The sequence below is a fragment of the Ictalurus punctatus genome, chromosome 7 (assembly GCF_001660625.3).
Source record: "Ictalurus punctatus breed USDA103 chromosome 7, Coco_2.0, whole genome shotgun sequence".
Taxonomy (NCBI): Eukaryota; Metazoa; Chordata; class Actinopteri; order Siluriformes; family Ictaluridae; genus Ictalurus; species Ictalurus punctatus.
The window spans coordinates 17,914,250-17,939,220 of NC_030422.2; the positions used below are offsets into that span (position 1 = coordinate 17,914,250).

Below are 24,971 nucleotides of genomic sequence, written 5' to 3' on the forward strand. Positions count from 1 at the left end.
CTATTGAGGTGTGTGGAGTCATCATGCCAAGATCTAAAGAGATCTGTAAGGCCTTCAGAAAAAAGGTTGTGGATGTCTATGAGTCTGGCAAGGGATTTAAAAAGATCTCTAAATTATTTGAAATGCATCAATACACTGTAAAGAAAATCATCGACGAAATGGTGCAGATTTCAAACGACTGTCCAGGACTGGCCGTCCCACAAAATTCAGCCCAAGAGCAGACCATCTGATGCAAAAATAAGTCTCCACGAACCCCAAAATTTCATCACAGGATCTGCTAGTAAGTCTTGCAACTGTTGGTGTCAAAGTGCACGCTTCTACAATCAGAAAGAGATTGCACGAATTTGACCTGCATGGGAGGTGTGCCAGGAAAAAGCCTTTGCATGATTACAGTTTGCCAACGAGCATATAGGCAAAGACCAGGTCTTTTGGAATAATGTACTCTGAACAAATAAATCAAAGAGTTGTTTGGCCACAGCAACAGCAGACATGTTTGGTGCTGATCAAGACATCCTTTCAGGAGAAGCACCTCATACCACCTCTGGAGCACGGTGGTGGAAATGTTACGGTTTGCGGTTGCTTCACTGCCTCACGAGCTGGACAGATTTCATTAATTGATTCAACTATGAATTCTGCATCATAGCAAGCCAATGACAAAGACTGGTGGACAATTACACAAAACACCCACAAGAACCCACTTCTGCAAAAGGGAGCAGTATTAGATTCTGAGGCCAAGGGTTTTTCCACAGAACATCATCACATCTACTGATATTTCTGTTGAATAAATGACAGAAAAAGCTAATTTCCTTGTGGTTTTAATCAAGTACATATACTTTATTAATAGACACTCTTTCAAATATGATCAAAAGTTTGCTTGTCCAAATATGTCAAAAAAAGTCAACAATTTCTATGGGGTGTACTTATTTTTTCCACATGAGCATATAAGCTACATAAAAACACCAAAACTGGGAAAGGGTAAAAAGGTCAATCAAAATAAAAAGGTTTCAGAGGGGGTTATCATTGTGCTTTCCTACCTTCTGGGGAACCTGAATGATAGATTTCTATAAAATAAAAAAACCAACAAAGAAAAAAAAGAAAAAGAAAAAAAGAAAAGAACAACGTATGCATGTAAATATGAATGTAGTATGTGAAAAGCAAAATATTAAAAGCCTTAAGTTGTTCCTACAAACAGTGATATTTTATATAAGGTCAGAGGAAGAGATTATTGATGATGTAAATGTTAATTACAGCATAATATTAATGTTAAAAGTGAACGAAACAAACAATAAGTATTACTGCCCCTTATAATGGTCAGACTTTCCTGCACCGATGTATCGGCCCATAATCAGTATCGGCCAATACAGGCAATTTTTCCGGTCTAATTCATTTTTTTGGCGAATTAAAGCGCCAGTACACAGGTGAAAGATTTAAATGAAGAGGAGTTGAAAAAGTTGTACAGAAAAATCTATTTGTTGAGTAGTATATTTCATATCCAGTTAATGTTAATATATAAAAAAGTTGATGTTATATATTACCAGTTTGATGTTCAGTGATGAAGTAGAAATGCTTTTGCTTGTGGTGAGTGAAGGTGAGACTAACAGGAGGGTTTTTAGAATTCAGTCAATGTTAATATGAATTCATAACAATCGATAAGTTACGGAATCTTACTTTAATCTTCAGAATTTAGGTCATGTGTTAATGTGATTAGTGTGTTTCTGTTTATGAGACCAGTTACTGTGAAACAACTGTGAAATAGAGAGAATAAAGTTTTTATTTACATTTCTTTCAGAATTGTGGAATTCATTATTGTTAATTTATAAAGAACGCAAATAAATGGCAGAACTATCACCATCGGCCGATATCACTCTGAATAATCGGCTATCGGTAGAGGCTGAGAGATTTAGTACCGGTGCATCTCTACTTAAAAGGGAGCTTCATGGTATTCTGAAATGAAACTGTATCTTTAGGTGGATTAAGCAACAGGCATGACATATTACAAAAACAACTAACCTTTGACAAACTACAACGTTTTAAAAAGACATGAAGCGGACATTAGTGTGGCAGCAGGTGCAAAAGGCTATTAACGATAAAGTAAACTCTCCTGATTAATCCTGTCGGCATGATATGGTTTCGAGATTACCCAGCTAACAGGCTGCTCATTAAGCTGGTGATGCAGAGAGCTCTCTTTGCTCTTTCACTGGTTATGCCGTTCCTGAGTACGCTTGTAATGAGTATTCATAGCACACAACAGCGCGAGTGGCTTTACACGTTGCATAATAACGGGTATCAGAGCCGTCTAACAGTTCTCTTTTTCTCTATATTCCCTCTTTTGAGTACAATAGTGCTGAGATATGCTTATGGTTTATTGCTGTTTGTGTAACTGTGATGCTTACCAAAACCTGTACTTATTTACTCGTACACTATAAAAGTATATAGTTAAGATTATCTATATAAAGCAGCCAATGGTGTTATTACAGAAGAAATAAAACTGAGAAATAAATGCAACAGTACTCTAAACTATATATGTAATATACGAGGTGGCCAATTTTGACTCGGAACATTGCTGGGATGGAAATGAAAAGGAAAAAAAAATAAAATAAATAGCCTGAAGCCCAGTGTATGACTTTACAGCTCAACTAATATGCTCTTAGGTGCTTAATAAGTATAAATCATTAGTAATTGATAAGCAAAAAGCTGTATTAGCTTTATATGCATCAGAGAAATGTGAACAAGTTATTATTATTAACTACTCTACCAGAAACTGGATAAGAGAACGTATACAAGCTTTTATTCTTTTTGCTCAAGTAACTGTCCCCCCCCCCCCCAGGCTTTAATAAACAAGATCTGTACAAACCCCATCGGACAATTATACATCTAAAAACAACACAGCAGTTTGATTACTGACTTTCCCTTTTGAGATAGAAGGCGGATTTTACTCCATTAGTTTCAAAATACTTCACACAGGACACGATGTTGCTCTATGTATCTAGGTATGATTTCTAAGCTGTATTCAATTAAACCGCTAAGATGTGAGGTCTAGCCATGTTTAATATTCTCTGAAACTACCACGAATATAAATATTTTACTGGAGTTACACTTGCGTTGTTTTTTTTTCTATAAAGCTCACAGCTTTGGCAGTGGGCGCACACCAAGGTGTCCCCAACACAAGTATTTATAGGGCTGGGGAATGTGATACCTCCACTGTTACCATGGATACTGTCACCACAGTGGTGGAGAAAAGGTGGCAGTGGCAGTACGTTCAGAGTGTGCTAGAACCCAGAAGCAGGAAATGATGAAATAGAAGAGAAATGTGAGTGGCTGTGTATGTGTGCTAAATCAGTATTGTTAAGATCATGGGCCCTGGCAATGTGATTTAATTTCCTAACAAGGACTTGACCTTTGGGGAGAGATCAGTTGTGACATTGTTGAAACAGCAAACTCTCCAGAGTAGTCATGCATTTCTACGTGTGCACTGACTTGAGAAAGACGGCCCTCATCAAGTGCTGGTCTGTACGGGTCAAACAAATCCTCTACACCTTATTTCCCTATTTGAAATGAACAAAATAAAAACGCAGAGAACGAGTGCGAGGAAAAAAAAAAACCCAAAAAAACTTAGACTACAAACACACCCAGCTGCAAGAAGGAAGCAGATATTTGAGAATGTGTAATGTGATGATGACTTCCTTTTTTTAATTTTTTTTTTTATCACTTAACAAGAATCTCTCTCTCGCTCTTCCTTTGAAACACTTCCATCTGTTTCTCCTCTAAAACAGATGCACATACTACCCCTGCAATTACTACGCTTTATAATAACTTTGGACGAATAGCATTTCCCCACCTAGCCACCGCGTAAACATTTAATCCCGCCCCAATCCTTCCGTCCCCCAGAGCTCCAGTGGAGCACATTGTGTAGCACCCCGTCATTCGTTCTTACCTGCGCACAAACTTGGAGGTGAATTTGCTGAAGATGCCTGAGGTTGGCGGTCTCCGCTGTTGGCTGGTGCCATGAGACAGGGAAGGCGAGGCTGGAGGAGCATGATATGGCGAGCCTTGCTGATCCCGTGCCCCTCTCTGCTGACCGATGTGGAAAGTGTTTCGAGCAGGCACACCTCGTGGAAAGTTGGTACGCTCAGGCCCTGTTGTGCTGCTGATGTTGTAAGCCGACGGTGATGCACCAGGGGCTCTCTGGGGAGGACCACTAAGACAAAAACAAAAAAACCACACAAAAAAACATTTTCCCCAAAAAATAAATAAATAAACCTCCAGAAATGTTAAATTCCACCACACCCTGCTTGATAATGTGTTAACTGCTCTAACAGATGACAAGGGCTTGATCTTCATAGCACAATAAACAAGGCAATGCAATATGCAATTCGACCAGTACTGTAATGCAAAACAATTCAGTGATCAGGAATTCTAATTTAAAAACATATAGCCTACCAAAATCTCAAGTACTATATATCTCTAGAACATCTAAAATGTGTCCGGGTGTGAGATACAGGGATGTGTGATAATGACTCACTCCTGCAGTGTACTGGTACAATGTGTTATATAATCTCCAAAATAAAGAAATATGCTCTGCATAGAAAGAGAACTCGGCAGACATCACGTCTCATCAACTCGTGGACCTGAAAGCTCACATATAATGTTTAAGGTGAGATCCAGGAAGCAGGTTCTTAAAAATCGCATAGAAATTGTGCTCAAGTTCACGTGTCCACAAAATAACTTTTCTAAGCCAAAAACTGAAGTACTAACGAGCAATCCCTGCCAGAACCAGCAACCAATAAGCTGTGGGCTGTGTCTTGTCCTGGCTCAGAGCTGTCTAGGAGTGCCCAAAGCAGTCTAGTAGAATTTATTATTATAGTATATTAAACCTTTCGCCAATTTATCGATGAGCTGTCAAACTATTAAATGGTGTCAGTTACAAAAACACACTGAATTCCAAATAAGCACTTAGGTCAAGCTACACCGCATTGGATGATGTGCTGTTATAACAGTAACGGTACTCAAAACACGGCACTAGAGCCGATTATTACGTAACATAAGTTAAAGAAAACTCCTCCAAAACAGCCTAACTATAAAGATTTGGATACATGATAATCAGGTATACTCTTCTACTCAGCAAGCTAAATCTGAAATAATCCATTAAGATGAGCTAGCAGCTTTGAATCCAAGCATGTACACAATTCAGGATTGGTTCCTGGTGTGCCAACAACCTTCTTTTATTATTATTTTTTGCTATACACTGAAGATATTTGTGTTTGAGATCAAAAGATAAACACGAGAGAATAGATCTGAATTTCAGATTTTATTTCCTGATATTTACATCAAGACGTGTTAAACAAAGGAACATGGCACCTTTGTTGGCAGACAAAGACCGTTTCTTTCTCCACACTTTGGCCTTTCCATCACTTTCATCTTGGTTCCAGAAATTTTGTGGCTCATCTCTGTGTTTCTTTGCGAATCTGGCTTTCAGATTCTTAGTGATGATGAGTGGTTTGCAGCTTGTGGTATGGCCTCTATATTTCTGGAGTCTTCTTCAAAGGGTGGATCGTGATACCTTCACCCCTGCCCTTTGGACGTTGCTGATGATGTCCAACTTGTTTTTTGGGTTTTTCTTCACAGCTCCCACATGTTTCTGCCATCAACTGCTGCTGTTTTCCTTGGCCGTCCTGTTCCATGTCTGCTTGTTAGTACACCAGTGGTTTCTTGCTTTTTCAGGACATTCCAAAATTCTTTATTGGCTATGCCCAATGCTTGTGCAATGGCTCAGATAGATTTTCCCTCTTTTCTCAGCTTCAAAATCATTGCCTCTGATCTTAATGTTGATTAGCAACAAATGCAGTCTTCACAGGTGAAACCTAGGGCTCAAACCATGAGCAGACATTCAGAGCTATTCATAGTGTAAAGAATCAACCTAACAGGGCATACCTGGGCAACAAGAAGCACCTGTTCCAATTTTTTTGATCACCTGAGAAATGGGTGGATTCAAACAAAAGGTGGTATGTTCCAAGTTGTTTAACACAAGCAGATGTAAATATCAGGATATGAAAGCTGAAATTCACATCTACTGTCTCATATTCATCTTTTGATCTCAATCACAAATGTCTTCAGTGTATAGTGCAAACAAACAAACAAACAAACAAACAAAACAATTGCCCTTGCCATTTCAATACTATCAGAGGGGACTATAATATGTGCATAAGTTCAAGGGTCTGCATAAACAACAACTACTACTTATGACGACAACACAACACATACATTTACATTACAAAGTGTTTGTATAATCAACAGAAGTGGATACACACTCAATATTTCCCAAAGGGAAGGTTTAAGTAGCGCTAATTGAGCTACCATTAATCGGTTGAATGAAACCCAAACCTAAGGGCAAAGCTCTTCCACAGACATTGCACCACAGCAACATTCCCCATATATACTCAGTAGAAGGATTAGTAGACAGAAAAATAAGTACAGTGTATAGGCACAGAGCAGAAATTGGAGAGCAGCATTGAGGCAGGGCAGTGGAATCATCTTTCACTTATCCCCAAGCTCATGTGGAAGAGTCAGAGTCCACTGCATGCAACACAGCAGGCTTTTTCCATCAGCCATTCACTCCCAGTGACGCATACAAGCTACCAGGCTAATGCTAACCTTTAATTCCAAACACAATATCTATGATTTATGAAACTGGAGAAACAATTACAAGTATAAAAAGGGTCAGAGAGCAAGATGTGGTTTTGTGGGTGAAAGAATGAATGAATGTTTCACCATGCAGTGATCATGCTGGTGTCATCTCTAAAAAGGTGTGTACACCGTGCACAAAACCCATTACAACAGGGTAAAGACATTAAGCTGATTAGGAAATGCTTTCTCATGTGGCTGCACAGATGTTAAGTAAACACGTAGCTGGTGTTGTCGGCAGGAGGCGATGCCAGAACAACTGGAGAGGTGATTAAACTGTGAAGGAATGGGGAGAAATTGGAGGAATGGACCATCAGCACTGCTGTTTTTTTGGTTCGTCTATCGTTATCATAACTCTCTCCCAGAACCTCATCTCTCTATTTGAAAATATTTGGAAAATCTGTCAGAACGACGATTTCTCATCAGAAATATACAAATATACAATGATATTAAAGGAAACCTATATATACACAGGCCCAATAGTTTTTGAGCTAGTTAAGTTTGGATTAAACCCATTCATTCAATTAAAATGAGCAGTCAAATAAAACTAAATTTTTAAAAATTATCGCACAACCCCCCTCCCCCACGAGAACCATGATATTAAACCATCAGTGTTTTAGTTTATAACATAAAGTAGTTACAGGCCTCCTTGACAAGCGTTCCTTTCTTCAGCCAGCAGGGTCTTTGTGCAAGTCCTTCACCGAGCATTCCCCTCCCCCTTGCTTTGTTCAATGCAAAAAAAGTTTCTCAGAGTGCGTGTGGCTCGGTGTGAACTTGCCTGGGCTGGTGTGCGTGCAGGTCAGCGGGGCAGGGGTGGGCTGAGGAGGACATGGACTTGTGATGACGGGAACGCGAGGACGAGGAGGATGTGAGTACGGCGCCGGCCGAGGCCGTGGAGGCACGGGACCCGGGTGTGTTCAGGCTGATGGTGGTGACAACATACAGCGGTGGCACCGTACACGTGCGCACGCACCATCACACACATAGTCATGGTCGTATATGTGTTGAGGGAGGAAAGAGGATTTTATTAGAAGGCATAATTATCTGACAATGGGGAGATAGGGACAAGGAGAAAGGGAGTGACAGAGAGAGACAGCACCCAGAGGACACAAAGAAAGAGCACAAAGGAAAGTGTGAGTTTGGGCAGTGAGTATATACAGTGACAGCGCAGGCTGGTACAAGTGAGCAAACAAGCGAAAGCGAGAGAGAGAGAGAGAGAGAGAGAGAGAGAGAGAGAGAGAGAGAGAGAGGGGAGGAGGGTCAAACAGAGTTGGGGGGGGGGGGGCAGAAAGGAGAAGCGCACACACACACACCCACAAGGATTAGCAGTGCTTGCTGAGAAAAAAAACAAAACAAAAACATGATATCACCTTGCTAAGCAGAACACAGAGAGTAAGCCTATTACAGGTCAACTACAGAAGTCTTACAAACTGAACAGTGCCTTTTTCCAACACAAGCTTTGCTAATCCTTTTAAGCATGGATTAAAAAAGAAAAACAAAAATCAGTGTGCAAAGACAGACTAGAGAGAAAAAGATAAAGCACAACACTCACAGAGCTTCCAGAAATGCCTTAGCAAAGAATGAGTGTGTGAGCAAGGACTAGAGAAAGACTGAGAGAATGACAGCGATGTAGGAAAGTGTAGGTAAGGGGGTAGTAAACAAAAGCAAAACCAAAGACAGCAGAGCACTAGTTAATATTTTGCACAAGATGCCGTAGGTACTGTGATTAGAGTGCTTTCATTTTCATGATGATATATCAGCACACACATACTATACAGCATTTGCATCAAGTTTTCTAATGAGCACTCAGACTGCTAAGGGCATAAAGAAAAAACAGTGCTTTTCCGCACAGAGAAATCTGATTGTTGCAGGCACTGTAACATGTCCCTAAAAGCCCACATATGCGTCAGGACATGCATAACAAACAAATCGTTATGGATATTCATTGAATACATTCTGCACATTAAAGCCCAAACTTTAAAGCATTGCTAGGGGTGGGGGGTGATTCGATCAAAAGACGGAATGGTGAGGAGTTGGGGGAATCAAGGAAATAAGGGCATGTGTTCTCAGAGAGGTGTGGTAATGTGGAGAGAGACGTATAGCACACGTATATAGGTATGAAAGCATGATTCGTTTTTCCTGCACCATTGATGATCAGTGACGGCCAAACCCAGGGATTCTTGGTTGGTTACCCACCGGAGATTCAAGGCCAGCCTGAGCTGGTAACCAGTGGGTAACCATTTCTAGCATACAGACATAATAGTGTTGCATTACGTGTGCATGTGATCGCGTTTCTATCGGAGAAAAAGGAACTGTAAGGAAGTGGAAAATCTACTATCCATCAAATACTATTTGTTAAGGTTCAAAGACTGTGTGCGCAGCCGTATGTACCTGTCCTTGCCGTTCTGGACTCCCAGCAAGGCTCTCTCAGTGAGTGGAGAGTTTCTGCTGCGGCTCGTGCCCGTGGACAGGATACTGTTCTGTAGGGTCATGCACCAAAATCAAGGTTAACAATCAGCTGCTACGCATTTCGGCTGGCAAAACGAATGCCACTGTTTGAATACTAATTTAAATTTCATAATAAATATGCACTGAGCTTAAGGTCAGTCTATTGAAATATGTATTTAAAAAAACAAAACAAACAAACAAACAAAAAACTTTTTTGGCCAAATAACCCCAGTGTCACACGATGTAAGAAGGGTTGTGAATTAATGGCAATAAAAATGTGCCATTTATGGCATAATTTGGTTTTTAAATATTTTTAAAAGATGTATGAACTTACTAATTCAATATCCAAGAAAAAAACAAAACCAAAGTAACATTACATGTAGACAGTACATTCCCAACAGGCAAAAAGGTATTAATATGGACATATATAGTGCAGTATGTAAGGAAATTGTTATACTCGTCGTGGTGAGCATATACAGTGCATCGGATGCCATTTTGGGATTTTGCCTAACTGTATGAATTATTCATTATTATTTATTTTGAATTTTTTTTAATGGACTTCAAGCAGTATAAGAAACATGACATAGTGAAGCAACAAGAAATCTGATTAATTTGACATACACACTAGAACTTATACATTTTTTGATGACATCTTTTATTTATTTATTTATTTATTTATTTATTTATTTACACACAACTATTCAAGTAAGAAACTATGTTGTGTCTCATGTACACATGTACACACTTACAGTGGAGGGTGCGGAGCTCTTTTTGTCTCCTGGGACGATGGGGCTGGGTGGCACTTTGGTCGAGCCACTGGACCCTTTTCGTCCAGAATCCTCAGCTGTGTACTTGTTATCCCCCTGAGGCCTTTTAGAGTATGTGACTAGAGAAATGTAGAAAGAAAGAAAAGAAACCTCATGAGGTGGGACGAAATTAAGAGTTAAGTGCCATGACAAGCTCAATTGCTATTTCCAGAACTCACCCTGATCTGCAGGCCTTCGTGGTTTCTGAGTAGAGGACACACTGCGTTGTACCTTGTGAGGTGGAGACGGTGCATTACTGTTTGTGAGGTCACTTCCTGGTCGTGGTTTGATCAGCATGTTGACACCCTCATCAAGCTGAGTCATCAAAATATTAGAGACAAGATAAATCACAAGAGTAAATCGCATTCGTGTGAGCCAGGAACTGAAGAATGTGTATGCGTCGGTGTACCTCAGAGTTTCTGTAGTCAAGCAGAAGGTAAGTTGCCATAATTTCATCGTATCTTTGGTTGACAAGTGAATACTGAATGTCCTCTTGTGTGTAGCCCATTTGCAGCATTATATCTATTTTAAATAAGAAGTGTGTTACTAACATGCATACACACGTATATAGCTTATACTATTTTGTTCGTGTCTCTCTCATGTTTCCATCACTTTCTTACGCACACACATACCCTTACCTGTTCTCTTGGGGTCCTTATAGTCAGGCTGGGGCTCTATGTAGGGTTTTAATTCCTCCTCCTCATGACCCACATTCATCCAGCGGTCCTTCATGATCTGCTGCTTAGAACAATGCAGAGAGAGAAAGAGAGCAAGAGAGAGTGAGAGATACAAGGAGAGAAAGTGGGAGAGAGAGATATACAAGGAGAGAGAGCGAGAGGACATGCTGTGATTAACAATTATATAATACACATGCATGTTTTACTGTTTTATGCTGTTATAAAGCTGAACAGTCTTTTCTGTTAGCCCATTCTATAATTCATGAACCATTCATAAACTCATAATTTGAAGAATGCTACAAGATTCAGAGCTGGCAAACAAACTAGCTTTCTACATTAGCAATGTCCAGAAAAAAAACAGAAAAATCAAAAGTGCTGCAATTACAATGGCTGCGTTCTCCTGTGAAGAAGAAAAACAAAAACAGTTGATCTGGGTGAGTTACTCTTATGCACTACTACACAGCTTTGCAGAGTTTTTCTGGAGAGGATGATCACTTACCACAGGATTTAACCAGCCAAATTAAAGACCGAGAATCAGATTCGCCTAATTACTCTAAATGTCCTTATGGTTAAGATGAACTGTTGTCATGTATGGCTAATTGATGCACAGTTGTGGAAAGATAATGTTCTCTGTTTATTTAAAAGGTAGTGATGTGTTCAGGTTCAGTAATGTATAGTGTCCACATTGTGATCGATATGATTTAAATCTGGTTTCCTAGCAAAACTGAAACTTGTAAAGATGGCGTCCTAAAATTCATGGTTTGACACTGATGTATCATAAAGTATCAGTCAAAGAGTACAGCAGCATTAAAGTAATAAAATGTGCTGAGGTATGTGATTCCATTTGGTAAAATGTTTTATGTAGAATCAGATAAAGCACTTAAAATGTGCATTTGTTTTTATTTATTTATTTTTTTTAAAAGTACCTCTAGACTGCCTCTTTTGGTTGGGTTGAGAATAAGGAATTTCTTCAGCAGATTCTCACAGTCTGTAGACATATAGAAGGGAATCCTGTACTTCCCCCTCAATACACGCTCTCTAAGCTCCTGTGTGTGAGAGAGAAAGAGAGAGAGAGAGAGAGAGGGTGAGAGAGAGAGAGAGAGAGAGTCAGGCATACTGGATCCAAGTCAGAAAGTGAAAAATGATGAACAGACAAGAGGTTTGTCATCAAACAGTCTTTCCCCTCCCTCTTCTCTCTTACCTTCAGGTTCTGTCCATCAAAGGGCAGGGAGCCGCTGACCAGTGTGTAGAGAATGACCCCCAAGCTCCAGACGTCCACCTCAGGCCCGTCGTACTTCTTGCCTTGAAAGAGCTCAGGGGCAGCGTAGGGGGGGCTGCCGCAGAATGTGTCCAGCTTATTTCCCACGGTAAACTCATTGCTGAAACCAAAGTCTGCTATCTTAATGTTCATATCTGCATCTAGCAAAAGGTTTTCAGCCTGTGGGGAAGAGGAGGAAGGAGAGAGGAAAAATCAAGGAAATATTGAACTCACAAGCCTGTGGTAGATAAGGGGTGCAGAGTGTTCAAAGGTAAAATATGAAAACAGTACTAGATGACGGGTCTGGGATATGATATCAGCCTTTGAAGTAAAGGAGCACAAGTGCCAATTAAAAGCCAAAAAAAAACCTCTTATTGCGACAGCTACTAGCAAAATTACACAATGATTCAACAAAGTTTTAAATATCAAAAGTATGAAATTAACTATTCAATGAAGTAGGAAAACGTTGCTCGCTGGTTCCAGACTCTCAATACACAATCTTCATGACACGCTTTTCTGAGGCCGGTATTTTAACTCCACTGTTACTCATTGTAGCAGATTATTGACGAGGCGTTAATAATTTATTTATCAGCTGCACATTGCACAGTTGGTTTTATTGCACACAGATAGCCATCATGTATCAGGAAGTATTTCACAATTATATTTTTGCCATATTTTTACCCTCCCCTACTAGGTAAAGATGAGTCAGCTTAAATCAGCAAGGATAACATCGCACAAACTAAAAGTGGAACACAGTCTTGCAATAGCAGCAACCTACAGATGATCTTCCTCTGCTTTTCTCCACTGTACGCTCTCATTCTGGTTGCTTCAAATAAGGGCTTTCGTTCGTGTAGACGTGCGTGTCCATGTATCTGTATGTGGGGTGGTACTGAAATGCATGAGCGCTCTCTGCGCTGTCACTCAAATGTTTAGCCACCAACTTTAGCCAAGCTGGAAGCCCACATTGCCTAGCAACAGATATAGAGTGCTAACTGGGCTTGGCTGGCACAGTTAAATATTAGCCGGCTGACATCAACTAACTTACACATTACACATACAAGTCCACCCACCCATAGACAGACGACACACGACACACATGCCTGCACTCTCTCCATGAACAGTCAAGGTGCTCTCTCACACACACATGTTTACAGCACTGTCAGTCTGGTGAGAAACGAACATAAATCAAGCAGACCCTCACTCATGAGTCATGTGTGCAAAAATCTTCATTCCACACTATATTATATCTATCTCTCGTTTTATATATATATATATATATATATATATATATATATATATATATATATATATATATATATATATATGATGCATGTGAAACCTGAAAACCTGGCTATGCACCTGTTTTATAATGATGATGTACATTTAGCTTGGCAAGCTCAGTTCGCATTCAGATTATGCTTTGGCTATACTAATGGCCATCTTTCCCTTCAAATTAGTGAACTCTTAAAGTTTTCACTAATGGAGTTAGCTTCCACAGCTCTTGATAATGAACCTATTGGTATTTTAACCTATTTTTGGAGTGTGTGTGACATAGAGGCACGCATGGGTACATAAATACTAGACTAAAATGTCTAGATAGACGTATTAGTGTTCACTACATTGCATCACGGGATGTCAAGGGGAGAAAATGAAAAGGACATTTGCTTCAGAAAAGGCTGACGTGGTTTACAGTACCAGCTTGACTGTGATTCAGTCTGAAGTGAAAACATATCAGCACAATCTGCCTCTCGGTTTTGTCAAAGGTAAGGGATAAAACGAGAAGTTGGGCTTATAGCCTATTTTATTACTGCTAAATAGGACAATTCATTTCATTGAAATACCGATTTTGTTAACTACATTTTGGTGTATTATGACAAAGAAAGAACTACATTGTAAAAAGGTGTACATATTTAATACTTCAATTATTATTTCCAGTATATTACTATATTATATTACCAGTATATTATTATATTACCAATGTTTATCTGCCGAAAGAAAATATATTTTTTTACATAAAAAGTACATAAAGGCCAAAGACCATTTCTTCTTCCATGAGGTAACGAAAAAGTTCTGTTCATTAACCTTTACAGGTAATTAAATATTAAAACAAACCATGATACACATCCCAGTTATGAAGGTATTCTACATTCAGGAGCCACATCCACATATCCACCAGACTAAAACCTTGTAACTCAGTATTCTGAGCGAGTAAGTAAGTTACTATTAGAGTAATCAACATTTCTAGACAATTCGTGTGTGCACGCATGCATACAGGGCTGCACATTTAATCTAACGCTGGAAGCACTTCTGTCAGAGGCTGTTAAAAAAAAAAAAATAACGCTACCATGGAGATTAACTCAAGAGCTCAAAGGTCAGAGTGACAGGGTTCTGCACCTATACACTAATGAAGAGTAAAGGATGGGGTTGGGCATCGCCATGGGAACAGTGGGTGTATAGGTGGACAGAAGACTTTAAAACAGACTGTGTACAGGGTTACTGTGCTTTAATTGTAGAGAGAGAAAGAAAGTCTAACCGAGAATGTGTGAAACCGGGACAGTGTGCAGAGGACTGTATTGAAGTGTACACATACATGCACTTATGTTCTGATTAATTCATGTCAGGGTTAGGCATACATAAAGATGGAAGCGCTATAAGAGCTTTTATGGAGCAAATGGACGTGAAAAGGCAGTGATGACCCTGTTCTTGTACTCTTGTGTAAGTGCATGCACTTATAAACCTTGAAAGACCATCCACACTCTCAAAGAAGTGGTACAAGTGTTGTTACCTTTAGGTCCCTGTGTACAATGCACTTCTGGTGGCAATACTGCACAGCAGAAACGATCTAGACAGATACACAGACGAACACAAAGAAACAGAACAGGAGAGAGAGGGGAGGAGAGTTAAAGAGATAAGTAACATACAGGGAAAAAACTTTAGATTAATACTTGTGCACGTTTCAACTCCAATCTGTAGCCTGTATCTAAGAGTACATGCATTAGCCTCCGTCTTGGCAGAGTTGCTATTAACATCCATCTCAGGTGATCAGATCACAAAAGGACAGCGCTAGAACGAGGTCAAACACGGCTTGTTATCTGATGACTCAAACCGCTTGCAGAAGTGGTCTGGAACACATGCGACCACTTTAAATTGTAAGATGAATGCTAATTGAGGCTTGATGAGTCACCAACATCATCAAAAGACCACGTAGTCAACGGTGTTGCCAGATGTATGGGTTCTCTCATGGAAGTGAGCTAATTTTCCAGCCACACTGTTACGCATGATACACGTGATGACATGATTGCGTTTGGTCACGGCTTTGAAGTTTTCCAAAAATTAGATTAACGCAATAAGCCTTGTGTTACAATTATTTTATCACGGTTAAACTCGTCGTAACGCATGCCCTTGAGTGACTTCTTGCTTTTATAAAACAGCACCAAAACAAATGTAATAACAACCAGTGTTCAATAAATTCTTTAAATTATTATTAATAATATTAGTTACAAACAATTATTTCACTATTCCGTTTATAAGCGTTGGTTGCTAAGCAACATAGCGGGCAAAGATTAGAAGATTCCATAGTCACAACAATGGCTTCAGTGGTGCATTTTTATTGCTTTAAAACCTGTTGCATTAATACAGAATTCAGTTATCATGGTCACAGGTGTGCATATATCGAGTGTTTTACAATGGCCTTGAACGCGGCTCAGCCAATTATATTTCAGAAACGAAACTATCAGTTTTATAAAAACATAATTGACTCACTATATAAAAACGTGCACTACTACTAGGATGTGACTATCCGTAGCGCAACAGTGTTAAAGGAAATATTATTATATCGTTGGGCAGAGAGGAATCTAATTTAAAGCTGTCAAGCGCACTAAGATTCAGAAAGTCTTGCAGCACATAATACTCCTGACATAGACTTCAAATTCCTGTTGGCCAGGCACACGTTCTTGAAACACAAAGTCTAAAGAATAGCTACAATACAGGGACACTTTTAAATACACTACTGGTCAAAAGTTTAGACACTGTCATTCTTTATTATTATTCTAAAATGTATTTTGGGGGGGGGGGGGGGGGGGGGGTGAAATGATGTTGGCACGATTATATTTTTGTCTACAACACCGATTTTTAAACATTTAAATCATACACCTTCAGATCAAAAGCTTTTAAGATCACGATAAATGTTTCAGTCGAGTGTCCACAAACTTTTGACCGGTGGTGTATATTTGGACTGGACTAAAAGAAAACCTCTGAAGTGAAATGTGATGATTCATCTACAGCTTAATGAGATTCATACAAAACTAATTAAAAAGAGTTTCAGCACTTCTGGGATGTTAAAAAACTCCTTTAGAGTTAAGTTAGAGAGTGCTGTAATTTTACAGCATTGTGATCATATGACGGTCAAATATATATATAGTGTACGTTTGAGTTTTGGTATCGGGTTATTTTCGTGGCTGGTTTCAAAGTAATGATGGGTTGCTTCTGGTATATTTGGCAACACGTCTAGTCACGACATGATCGCAAATGGTCACTGAAGACACGTTCAAGACGTACGAAAAATACCCAGTGTGAAGCTCTATCCATTTCAACTCTGCACTTGTGATCACCTGAGTCAGATGTTAAAAACAAGTCTGTCATCCACAAATACAGCAGAGATCAGCACAGACATTAATTATGGATCTTCCACAGATACACCAATAAGACAAAACATATTTTTCATATCAGATACACACGAACATACACAGTATAAATGGAGCAAACACACACACGTACCTGTCTGAATTTGGCACGAGCCTCCTTTTCTTTCATCCTTCCATGAGCAACAAGGTAATCGAAAACCTCGCCTGGATTGAGGAAGTGAGGAACGGACACAGAAAGATGGAGAGAGTGAAAGAGTTTGAGGGGGGGAAAAAAAAAACAAAGAAACAAAAATGGTAGATGAAATGGACGCAGAGATGGCATAATAAAATACAATTGAATACACACTACTCCTTATATTTATGATGAACACGGGACGACATTGCTGAGTCACTAAGTTATTGTACTTTTTTTGATTGTGCAACACACTACTTGAGAAAAAAAATCGGAACTGTGCTCAGAAGCTCAAGCTGCCATGGAACGACACGATGCACCTAGTTTAGCTAAGTCTTGCAGTTTTAATAAAAAATAAATAAAAATAAAGCCTCATTGGTCTCCTTACCTCCACTGGCATACTCCATAACCAAATACAGTGTCTTCTCAGTCTCAATCACCTCAAATAACTTCACTAGAGAGGAGAGGGAAAGGGGATGGGGGAAGGGGAGAGAGAGAGAGAGAGAGAGAGAGAGAGAGAGAGAGAGAGAGAGAGAGAGAGAGAGAGAGAGAGAGAGATCATCAGCTGTCAAAACATGTCACGAGAAGGGATTCAGGGAGCGTTTCTTTGGCGTTTGGCAACCCAAAAGCAACCACAGACAGTGGAAATAAAAGGAAGGTTACAAATCTTGAGCATTAGTACATTTGGCTTGTGTGTTGTACGAAGAATTTCAGGTGAACTAAATGCTTCCCGTATAAACATTTTAAAACGTGAAACAAAATGGAACATATTATTTACAGTGTTATCCGTCTAGACTAAATGTTTCACAGCAATAATCAATACAAGTGCAAAAACTGTCCAAACTTGGATGGCGGATTCTGATTATACACACTAGATGGCCAAAAGTATGTGGACATCTGACCATCACACCCACATGTGATCCTTCCCCAAACTGTTTATTTTCTAGAATATCATTGTGCACAGTAGCATGAAATTTTCTTTTCAATGGAACTAAGAGCGTAAACACGTTCCAGCATGACAACGCCCCTGTGCACAAAGCGAGCTCCATGAAGACTTGGTTTGCCAAGGATGGAGTGGAAGACCTCGAGTGGCCTGCACAGAGCCCTGACCTCAACCCCATTAAACATCTTCGGGATGAACTGGAACACTAAGCCCGTACCACGCCTTCTTGCTGGACATCAGTACCCAACCGGTCAGGTCTCATGGTTTTTGAGTCAAATTTGTTAAAACGTTGTTCACATTTTTGTATGTATTTTAATGCCAATGAAATGACCAGTAGAATTGACACATATCATTTACATAGTTCATTTTTAATTGCTTTACACAGAACATTTTTAATGCATATCAGCCGCATCTTATAACACACTGCACAACTCTGCAGGAGAGGAGATTCTTCTACTTCTCTTTACTCACCTATATTAGGATGGTTTAAAAGCTTCATGATTCGCACTTCTCGGAAGAGCTGAGGGCAGAATGAACACAGGGATTATTTAACACCATCTAGGCAATATTTCATACACAAAGACAGCAAGCCAAACCCACTTCAGTCTAAAATAATTCTGACGCAGATTGTGTATTCATCTTTTCTAAAAAAAAAAAGAAAAGAAAATTTGGCTCACTTTTTGAAGACTGGAAGAATTGAGCTGGGTCTTGTCTATGATTTTCACTGCCACCTAAAACAGAATAAGGAGACAGAAAAAGCAACAACCTCAAACAGGAGCCATCCATCCATTTTCTGTACTGCTACACAGGGTCGCAGTGAGCCTGTAGCCTATCCCAGGGGACTCAGGGCACGCTCTCATACACTCTCTCTCTCTCACGCTCTCTCTCTCTCTCTCTCACACACACACACACACACACACCAGAGAATTTTAAAGATATTGATCAGCCTACAACGCATGTCATTGGACTGGGGAGGAAACCGGAGAACCCAGAGTAAACCCCCGAAGCACAGGGAGAACATGCACACTCCACGCACACAGGGCAGAGGTGAGACTCGAGCCCCCAACTATGGAGGTACGAGGCAAATGTGTTAACCACTAAGCCAAAAACAGGATATTAACCCAAAACTTAGACAAAAATACGCTGTCCTCATGCTTACACGAGTTGATATGAAAATACACCACCGGTCAAAAGTTTAGACACACGCATTCTTTATTTTTATTATTTCCCCCCTGATTTTATAATAACAATAATAATAATAATAATAATAATAATAATAATAGTCATCAAAACTCTGAAGTAACACAAATGGAACTATGGGAATTATGTTGTGATAAAAAAAATCACAAATAAATCAAAATTATTTAATATTTTAGCATCTTGAAAGTAGACCCCCTGTTTTGCCTAGAATTTCCAGAAATGTATTCTTGGCATTTTCTCAACCAGTTTCTTGAGGAATCCCCCTGAGGTGCTTTTAAACAGTATTAAAGGAGTTCACATCTACTGAACTGGACTCTTATTGACTGCTTTTCGGAATATCTTGCTATATTTCGAAAAAAAAAAATCCTTGTAAATAAAATGTTAGTTTTCTGATTAAAGAAATGAAAATGTTGGCACAATTATGTTTTTGTCTACAACACAGATTCCAAACATTTAATCAAATACCTTCAGATCAAAAAGTTTTTAAGATCATGAGAAACATTTCAGTCGAGTGTCCACAAATTTTTGACCGGTAGAGTAGATCGACTTCATTACTTTAGTGTGTATTTTACTTCGGTCAATGCTGAAAGTCAAAACATAAAAATATTTAAAAACAAAATCAAAATACCCTGTCCCATCATCTACACATCAATAACAATAGCACTTAATACAAGTGCTCCAATACAAGAATCTGAAATTGAGAGAGAGAGAGAGAGAGAGAGAGAGAGAGAGAGAGTGAGTGTGAGTGAGTGAGTGAGTGAGTGAGTGAGACAGAGAGAGAGAGAGAGAGAGAGAGAGAGTGAGTGAGTGAGTGAGAGAGAGAGAGTGAGTGTGAGTGAGTGAGTGTGTGAGTGAGTGAGTGAAAGAGAGAGTGAGAGAGAGAGTGAGTGAGTGAGTGAGTGAGTGAGTGTGTGAGTGAGTGAGTGAAAGAGAGAGTGAGAGAGAGAGAGTGAGTGTGAGTGAGTGAGTGTGTGAGTGAGTGAGTGAAAGAGAGAGTGAGAGAGAGAGTGAGTGAGTGAGTGAGTGAGTGTGTGAGTGAGAGAGAGTGAGTGAGTGAGTGAGTGAGTGAGAGAGTGAGAGAGAGAGGGTGAGAGAGAGAGAGAGAGAGAGAGAGAGAGAAAGAGTGAGAGAGTGAGTGAGTGAGTGTGTGAGTGAAAGAGAGAGTGAGAGAGAGAGTGAGTGTGAGTGAGTGTGTGAGTGAGAGAGAGTGAGTGAGTGAGTGAGTGAGTGAGTGAGTGAAAGAGAGAGTGAGAGAGAGAGTGAGTGTGAGTGAGTGAGTGTGTGAGTGAGAGAGAGAGAGTGAGTGAGTGAGTGAGTGAGAGAGGGTGAGAGAGAGAGAGAGAGAGAGAGAGAGAGAGAGAGAGAGAAAGAGTGAGAGAGTGAGACACACACAATGAGTGGAGACAAATAAGATAAACTATCTCGTTACCTCTTTTCCTGTGGGGATATGTTTGGCCAATTTAACTTTTGCAAAGTTGCCCTTGCCGATGGTTTTGAGCAGACGGTAGTTTCCAACGTGTGGCTGCTCGTCCGTTGGCATGCTGATCGTGTTGCGGCTTCGTGACATGCTTGATCGTCCTCCTGCTTTGGCTTCTGTGGGGGTCTGAGGAGGAACGAGACATTAAGCACTCGTAATGCCTACCGCTTTACACTCATTTCCACTTGTACCATCTCTGCTGTAAAGGCCAGTCTGGCACAAGTACACGGTATATGGCACAAACGCTCTTTGACCCTAAAGCATGCGTAGTGAGGATTTAACACCAAATTTCGGCATATGGTCAGTCAAACCCGAGACGCAACTGTGGACTTGAGCATGTCTCGGACAGCTGCGCAGGAGTTTCAGCGTGTCTCACTTACACGTGATTCTGACATTGAACTTGAGTCCATTCTTCTTGCGTGGTATCACTTCGACTGAGGAGCAGCATTAAGTCACCATAAATATATGTGGAAATATTTCTATTTCCTTTTTTCCATCTTGGCTGTCTGATCCTGAAAAGATCACGTTGTGTAAGCAGCCTGTTTAAATCAATGCAGGGGTAAAAGATGTAAAGGAGCTGAAGCTGTGGAAAACCTTGATCTGTGCGCTTTTCTCATACAATGGATGCTACACTTCTCGTCACGTTGGATAGCTAATCAAAACAAGACTAATCAATTCAGTTTGTCAAAATCCACAATGCAACTGCACCATGACATCATCATCATCAAAACAGAAAACAGCGCTTATATGCCCTGTACAGGTGACAGCGGACAAAGTTGACTGGCCTAATGCAAAGCAGTCCTTCCAGAGTTTTTGCGATCGCAGACGTTAACGCAAAATCAAGCAAACACCGCAATATTCAGAGGAGCTTGCGATTTTTCGAAATCGCCGCAGATTTTTCCGTATATTTGGGCAATACAAAACATGTATTCAGTCACAGCCCCTCTTCGATTCACGTGAGTCGAATATGAGCGCAGCTAAAAGGTCTCATTTACCAACAAACGTCACTGCGGAAAACTGCGCAAAACTATTCCGTGAAGCAAAATAATAAGCAAAATAAATAAATAAATACATTTTTTTAAAAAGCCACAGCAAAATCAAGCCTTTTTGGTTGCAACAACCACACCAAAAAAAAAAAAAAAAAAAAAAAAAAAAAAAAAAAAAAAAATCTGCGGAATCCTGGAGATGTAGGCAGTAGTACAGAAGAAGAAACTAAAAGAATTTAAGCACCAACGATGTTGAAGACGCTCATCTCGTGTGATGATACTGGAGAGTCCTGATGTGGACGATGCAGAGGATCAGCGTGATTACACGTTCTCCATTATAAAGGTTTAATAACAGTATTACTAATGTTTATTCCATGCAAAGATTAGGTTACCAATGTGCAGCTAGGTGGAGTGTTTGCTTCCCCTTGTTGTTCCCGTAGAACCGGTTAAGATGATTTGAACTACAAGTCAAGATAACCGAGAAATAAGCTATGAATAGTTACTACGTCGGAACCTCAACATAATCTACGGTCTAATCGGAATTATTTGAATCCTATAGAAAAATTTGCTTTTTTTCACAAAATAAAGATCAGCGACAAGAAAACCCACTTTGCACAAAGGAAAACCCGTGAATCTGAAACACTTCAATAGAAGGAAAAATTGTGAGCCGCCTCCTAAACAGGGAAAAAATAATTGTCGCTGATATTTAGCTTAATTCTGAATTTCTTATCCGTGATTCGTGTAAAATCACATGTTCAGAGTCGGAAAGTCAAGTTCAAAAGTTATGTCAACATTTTCAAGGTATTCGGCGTCGTGCTACTCGGGTGCTTAAGTACATTTTCCGGAGATCCATCTCACCGTTCTCAGCACTCATCACAATACTACTGAGGATTGCTGTTCGCTGGAGCACTGACTGTGATGTTTGTGTTTGACCAATCAATGACTTACACTATTTCTTGCTCCGCCTATGTCCCGGCTCGACAGGTGTAGTCCTGGGCAAGGAGAGTACTCAGATGTAGTACTGGTATTTAGTTATAGCACAGTTCACCTGGCAGTGCAAATAATAACAAACCATGGGCTTATTTCCTGACCGTGCCAGCATGCATGGAAAAATGTAACATACCTCCCGATGACTAAATTACAGAGTGAGAAAACATGATAGGGCTGCAGTTTCTAGGTGTGTGTGTGTGTGTGTGCGTGGAAGCTAGGCAGACAGGTGAAGCTGGTTAGAGACACAGGCATAGATGCTCCAGAAAGGCTCTGCCACAGACACACGCACAGACAGACAGACACCGAGACACACGCACCCAGACAGTGTCAACTTCTCTTGTGTACCTGTGAGAAGAGCTGCATATGCCCGAGCCCCTGGTCCTTTAGTATCAAAATTAATAATGCTTAAAATTCTGCTATTTAAATCCCTGTGTATAACCTACAACTACTGCTGGAAACGTGCACAGCTTGCCTACATAAACAAAAAGGTGAAAAAAATAACAAACATTTGTGTCCTGCAAAAATATTTATTTGGACTTTATGTTTCCAATTTACAAAATCGAAACGAACTAAACTTCCTGTCATGGTGTGGCGCTCTCACTCGTTATGTCCGGCAATAAAGTGCGAGTTCCATCATCAGCTCGACCGGGTGGTGCTCTAGATACATCAACATCTAAAGAAAGCTCATGCTAAGTTAAAGTCGCCGTTTGGGATATTTTATGTTCATATACATATATAGATATATTTTCGCTTAAACATCTTTTCACAGTATTCCAAGAAGTAACCTTATTACATTCTATCCTGATTATTTATTCGAATTAGGCGTGTTCTTAAGGCTCAATATCACAGAATACAGAAAAACTAACTATACAACAGCATTGTTTCTATTAAAGGCATTTTCATACGTATACAGCAGCAATGGGCTCTTTTTTAACATTTTTTTTCAAGTTTTATGCTTGTTACAGGGGACCCTAATAGCTACCTCTGCCTCAAAGGCCATTTTGAAATAGGTAAAGATATTACTGATAATTTAATACTAATCGGAAACTCAGCTGTATTTCTGTCCTTCGATTCTTAATTTCTTTGTGAATTTCACCTGGGGGTGACCAGTGACATTTTCTTCTGAGCAGTGCGAGTTGGGCATGCCTATTCTGTATAGCCTATGTGTTGACTATATAATTACGCTGTATACACCTGCCATATACACACTTTACTCCAGTCACAGGAGCTCACAGTAACAATGGGTGCCATAGTGTGTGTGCGTGTGTGTGATGAGGGTGAACATCCCTTGGTGGGGGGCACATAGGAGCCATCCGTCCAAGAATGGCTAGATCATAATGCCACTAGCTATCGAGGAGACAACACCCAGAGAGGCAAAAAGAACACCGAGGGTCTAGAAATATCCTCTAAAAACCTCAACTAGATGACAACCATCGTCCTTCTTCTAAACAACGAAGTAATTTGAATAGAACCTCTTGTTTTGAACTGTAGGGTCTACTTTTTCAATCATATGTTTGTCCAACTTCTCAGGTCAGAGCAATAACTTTGGGTGGGGGGTCCGACTTCGACAAAGTCCTGAACACGTTTGCCTTCCTGCGACACTGTCGTCAGGACCCACTGATCGGAGCGACAGTTTTGTCTTTAAAGAGTCCTGTTGCCAGCTTGTGCGAGTTTCATCATTCTGAAATCTCCTCACTCTCTATCTGGGGCTTCTTCTGACAGCAGGCCCAAACGGACCCCCAGAGCACAGGGCAGCTTTCTCAGAGTAAGAGCAAACTGCACTAACCATACATGATTTGGTAGATAAACTCGTCTGATGAAGAGTAGTACTATATTCTGGCCTAGATGTTCTGGCAACATGCCAATCAGCTCTTAATTAGCATTAAGATGGCTAAAGTGAGCACATTCACCAGGGTTGAGGGATTGATTACGGCCGCTTCCCAGTGTGTGTGGAGTTTGCATGTTCTCCCTGTGCTGCGGGGGTTTCCTCCAGGTACTCCGGTTTCCTCCCCCAGTCCAAACACATGCATGGTAGGCTGACTGGTACGTCCAAAGTGTCTGTAGTGTGTGAATGTGTATGTGATTGTGCCCTGCGATGGATTGGCACCATGTCCAGGGTGTACCCTGCCTTGTGCCCCATACTCCCTGGGATAGGCTCCAGGTTCCCCGCAACCCTGTAGGATAAGCGGTATAGAAGATGGATGGATGGCTAACGTGACAGGGTGTGACACACAGAATACAATATCGCCATCAGTCTGTCTGCATTTGGCGGAGTTCATCTGGACACATAAGTGAATAAATATATTATGCAACTTTGTCTGTATTGGGATGGCAAATAAAGCTTGTTAGCCTGATGAAACAAGCTAAGAGCGTGTGAAGCCACTTTCCACACGTTGGTTTTAAAATGAGCATTTATGAAAGCGGTTATCATCTTTTGAGCACTTCCTCACCTCATATTTAACCACGTAAACACAAGCACATACTTAAACAAGCATAAACATGCGAGAGACAACGCATTCTGTGTTATAGAGCAGTCAAAGACTTTCTGCCATTAAGTTTGTCAAGGGCACAGAAACAACTCTATAAAGTCAGCTCACGGGTATTAACGGTCAAGTATTTGACCGGTAAAACTGAGCGAAATACGCACCTCTATATAGCTTCTACCGGTGAATAAATAACATGGAGTGATT

The 24,971-nt window shown here is 40.2% G+C and overlaps 1 protein-coding gene across 7 annotated transcripts in view; it reads right to left on the reverse strand.

Annotated features, from left to right (window-relative positions):
* The window catches only part of mark2b (MAP/microtubule affinity-regulating kinase 2b), a 48,674-nt gene that overhangs the window by 5,272 nt on the left and 18,431 nt on the right, over window positions 1–24,971 (reverse strand). For 3 of the 7 annotated variants that reach the window (XM_017471963.3, XM_017471959.3, XM_017471958.3), the window contains exons 2-17: window positions 20,258–20,431; window positions 18,306–18,359; window positions 18,100–18,148; window positions 17,074–17,139; window positions 16,647–16,717; window positions 14,656–14,712; window positions 11,814–12,050; window positions 11,539–11,658; window positions 10,574–10,673; window positions 10,345–10,457; window positions 10,115–10,250; window positions 9,879–10,015; window positions 9,073–9,161; window positions 7,460–7,603; window positions 3,935–4,198; window positions 1,035–1,061 (exon numbers count right to left, since the gene is read on the reverse strand). In XM_017471963.3, coding sequence (XP_017327452.1) covers window positions 1,035–1,061; window positions 3,935–4,198; window positions 7,460–7,603; window positions 9,073–9,161; window positions 9,879–10,015; window positions 10,115–10,250; window positions 10,345–10,457; window positions 10,574–10,673; window positions 11,539–11,658; window positions 11,814–12,050; window positions 14,656–14,712; window positions 16,647–16,717; window positions 17,074–17,139; window positions 18,100–18,148; window positions 18,306–18,359; window positions 20,258–20,431 — 1,838 coding nt within the window. The remainder of the gene's footprint in view (window positions 1–1,034; window positions 1,062–3,934; window positions 4,199–7,459; window positions 7,604–9,072; window positions 9,162–9,878; window positions 10,016–10,114; window positions 10,251–10,344; window positions 10,458–10,573; window positions 10,674–11,538; window positions 11,659–11,813; window positions 12,051–14,655; window positions 14,713–16,646; window positions 16,718–17,073; window positions 17,140–18,099; window positions 18,149–18,305; window positions 18,360–20,257; window positions 20,432–24,971) is intronic. The other 4 variants (XM_017471962.3, XM_017471961.3, XM_017471964.3 and 1 more) reach the window with 2 other exon arrangements.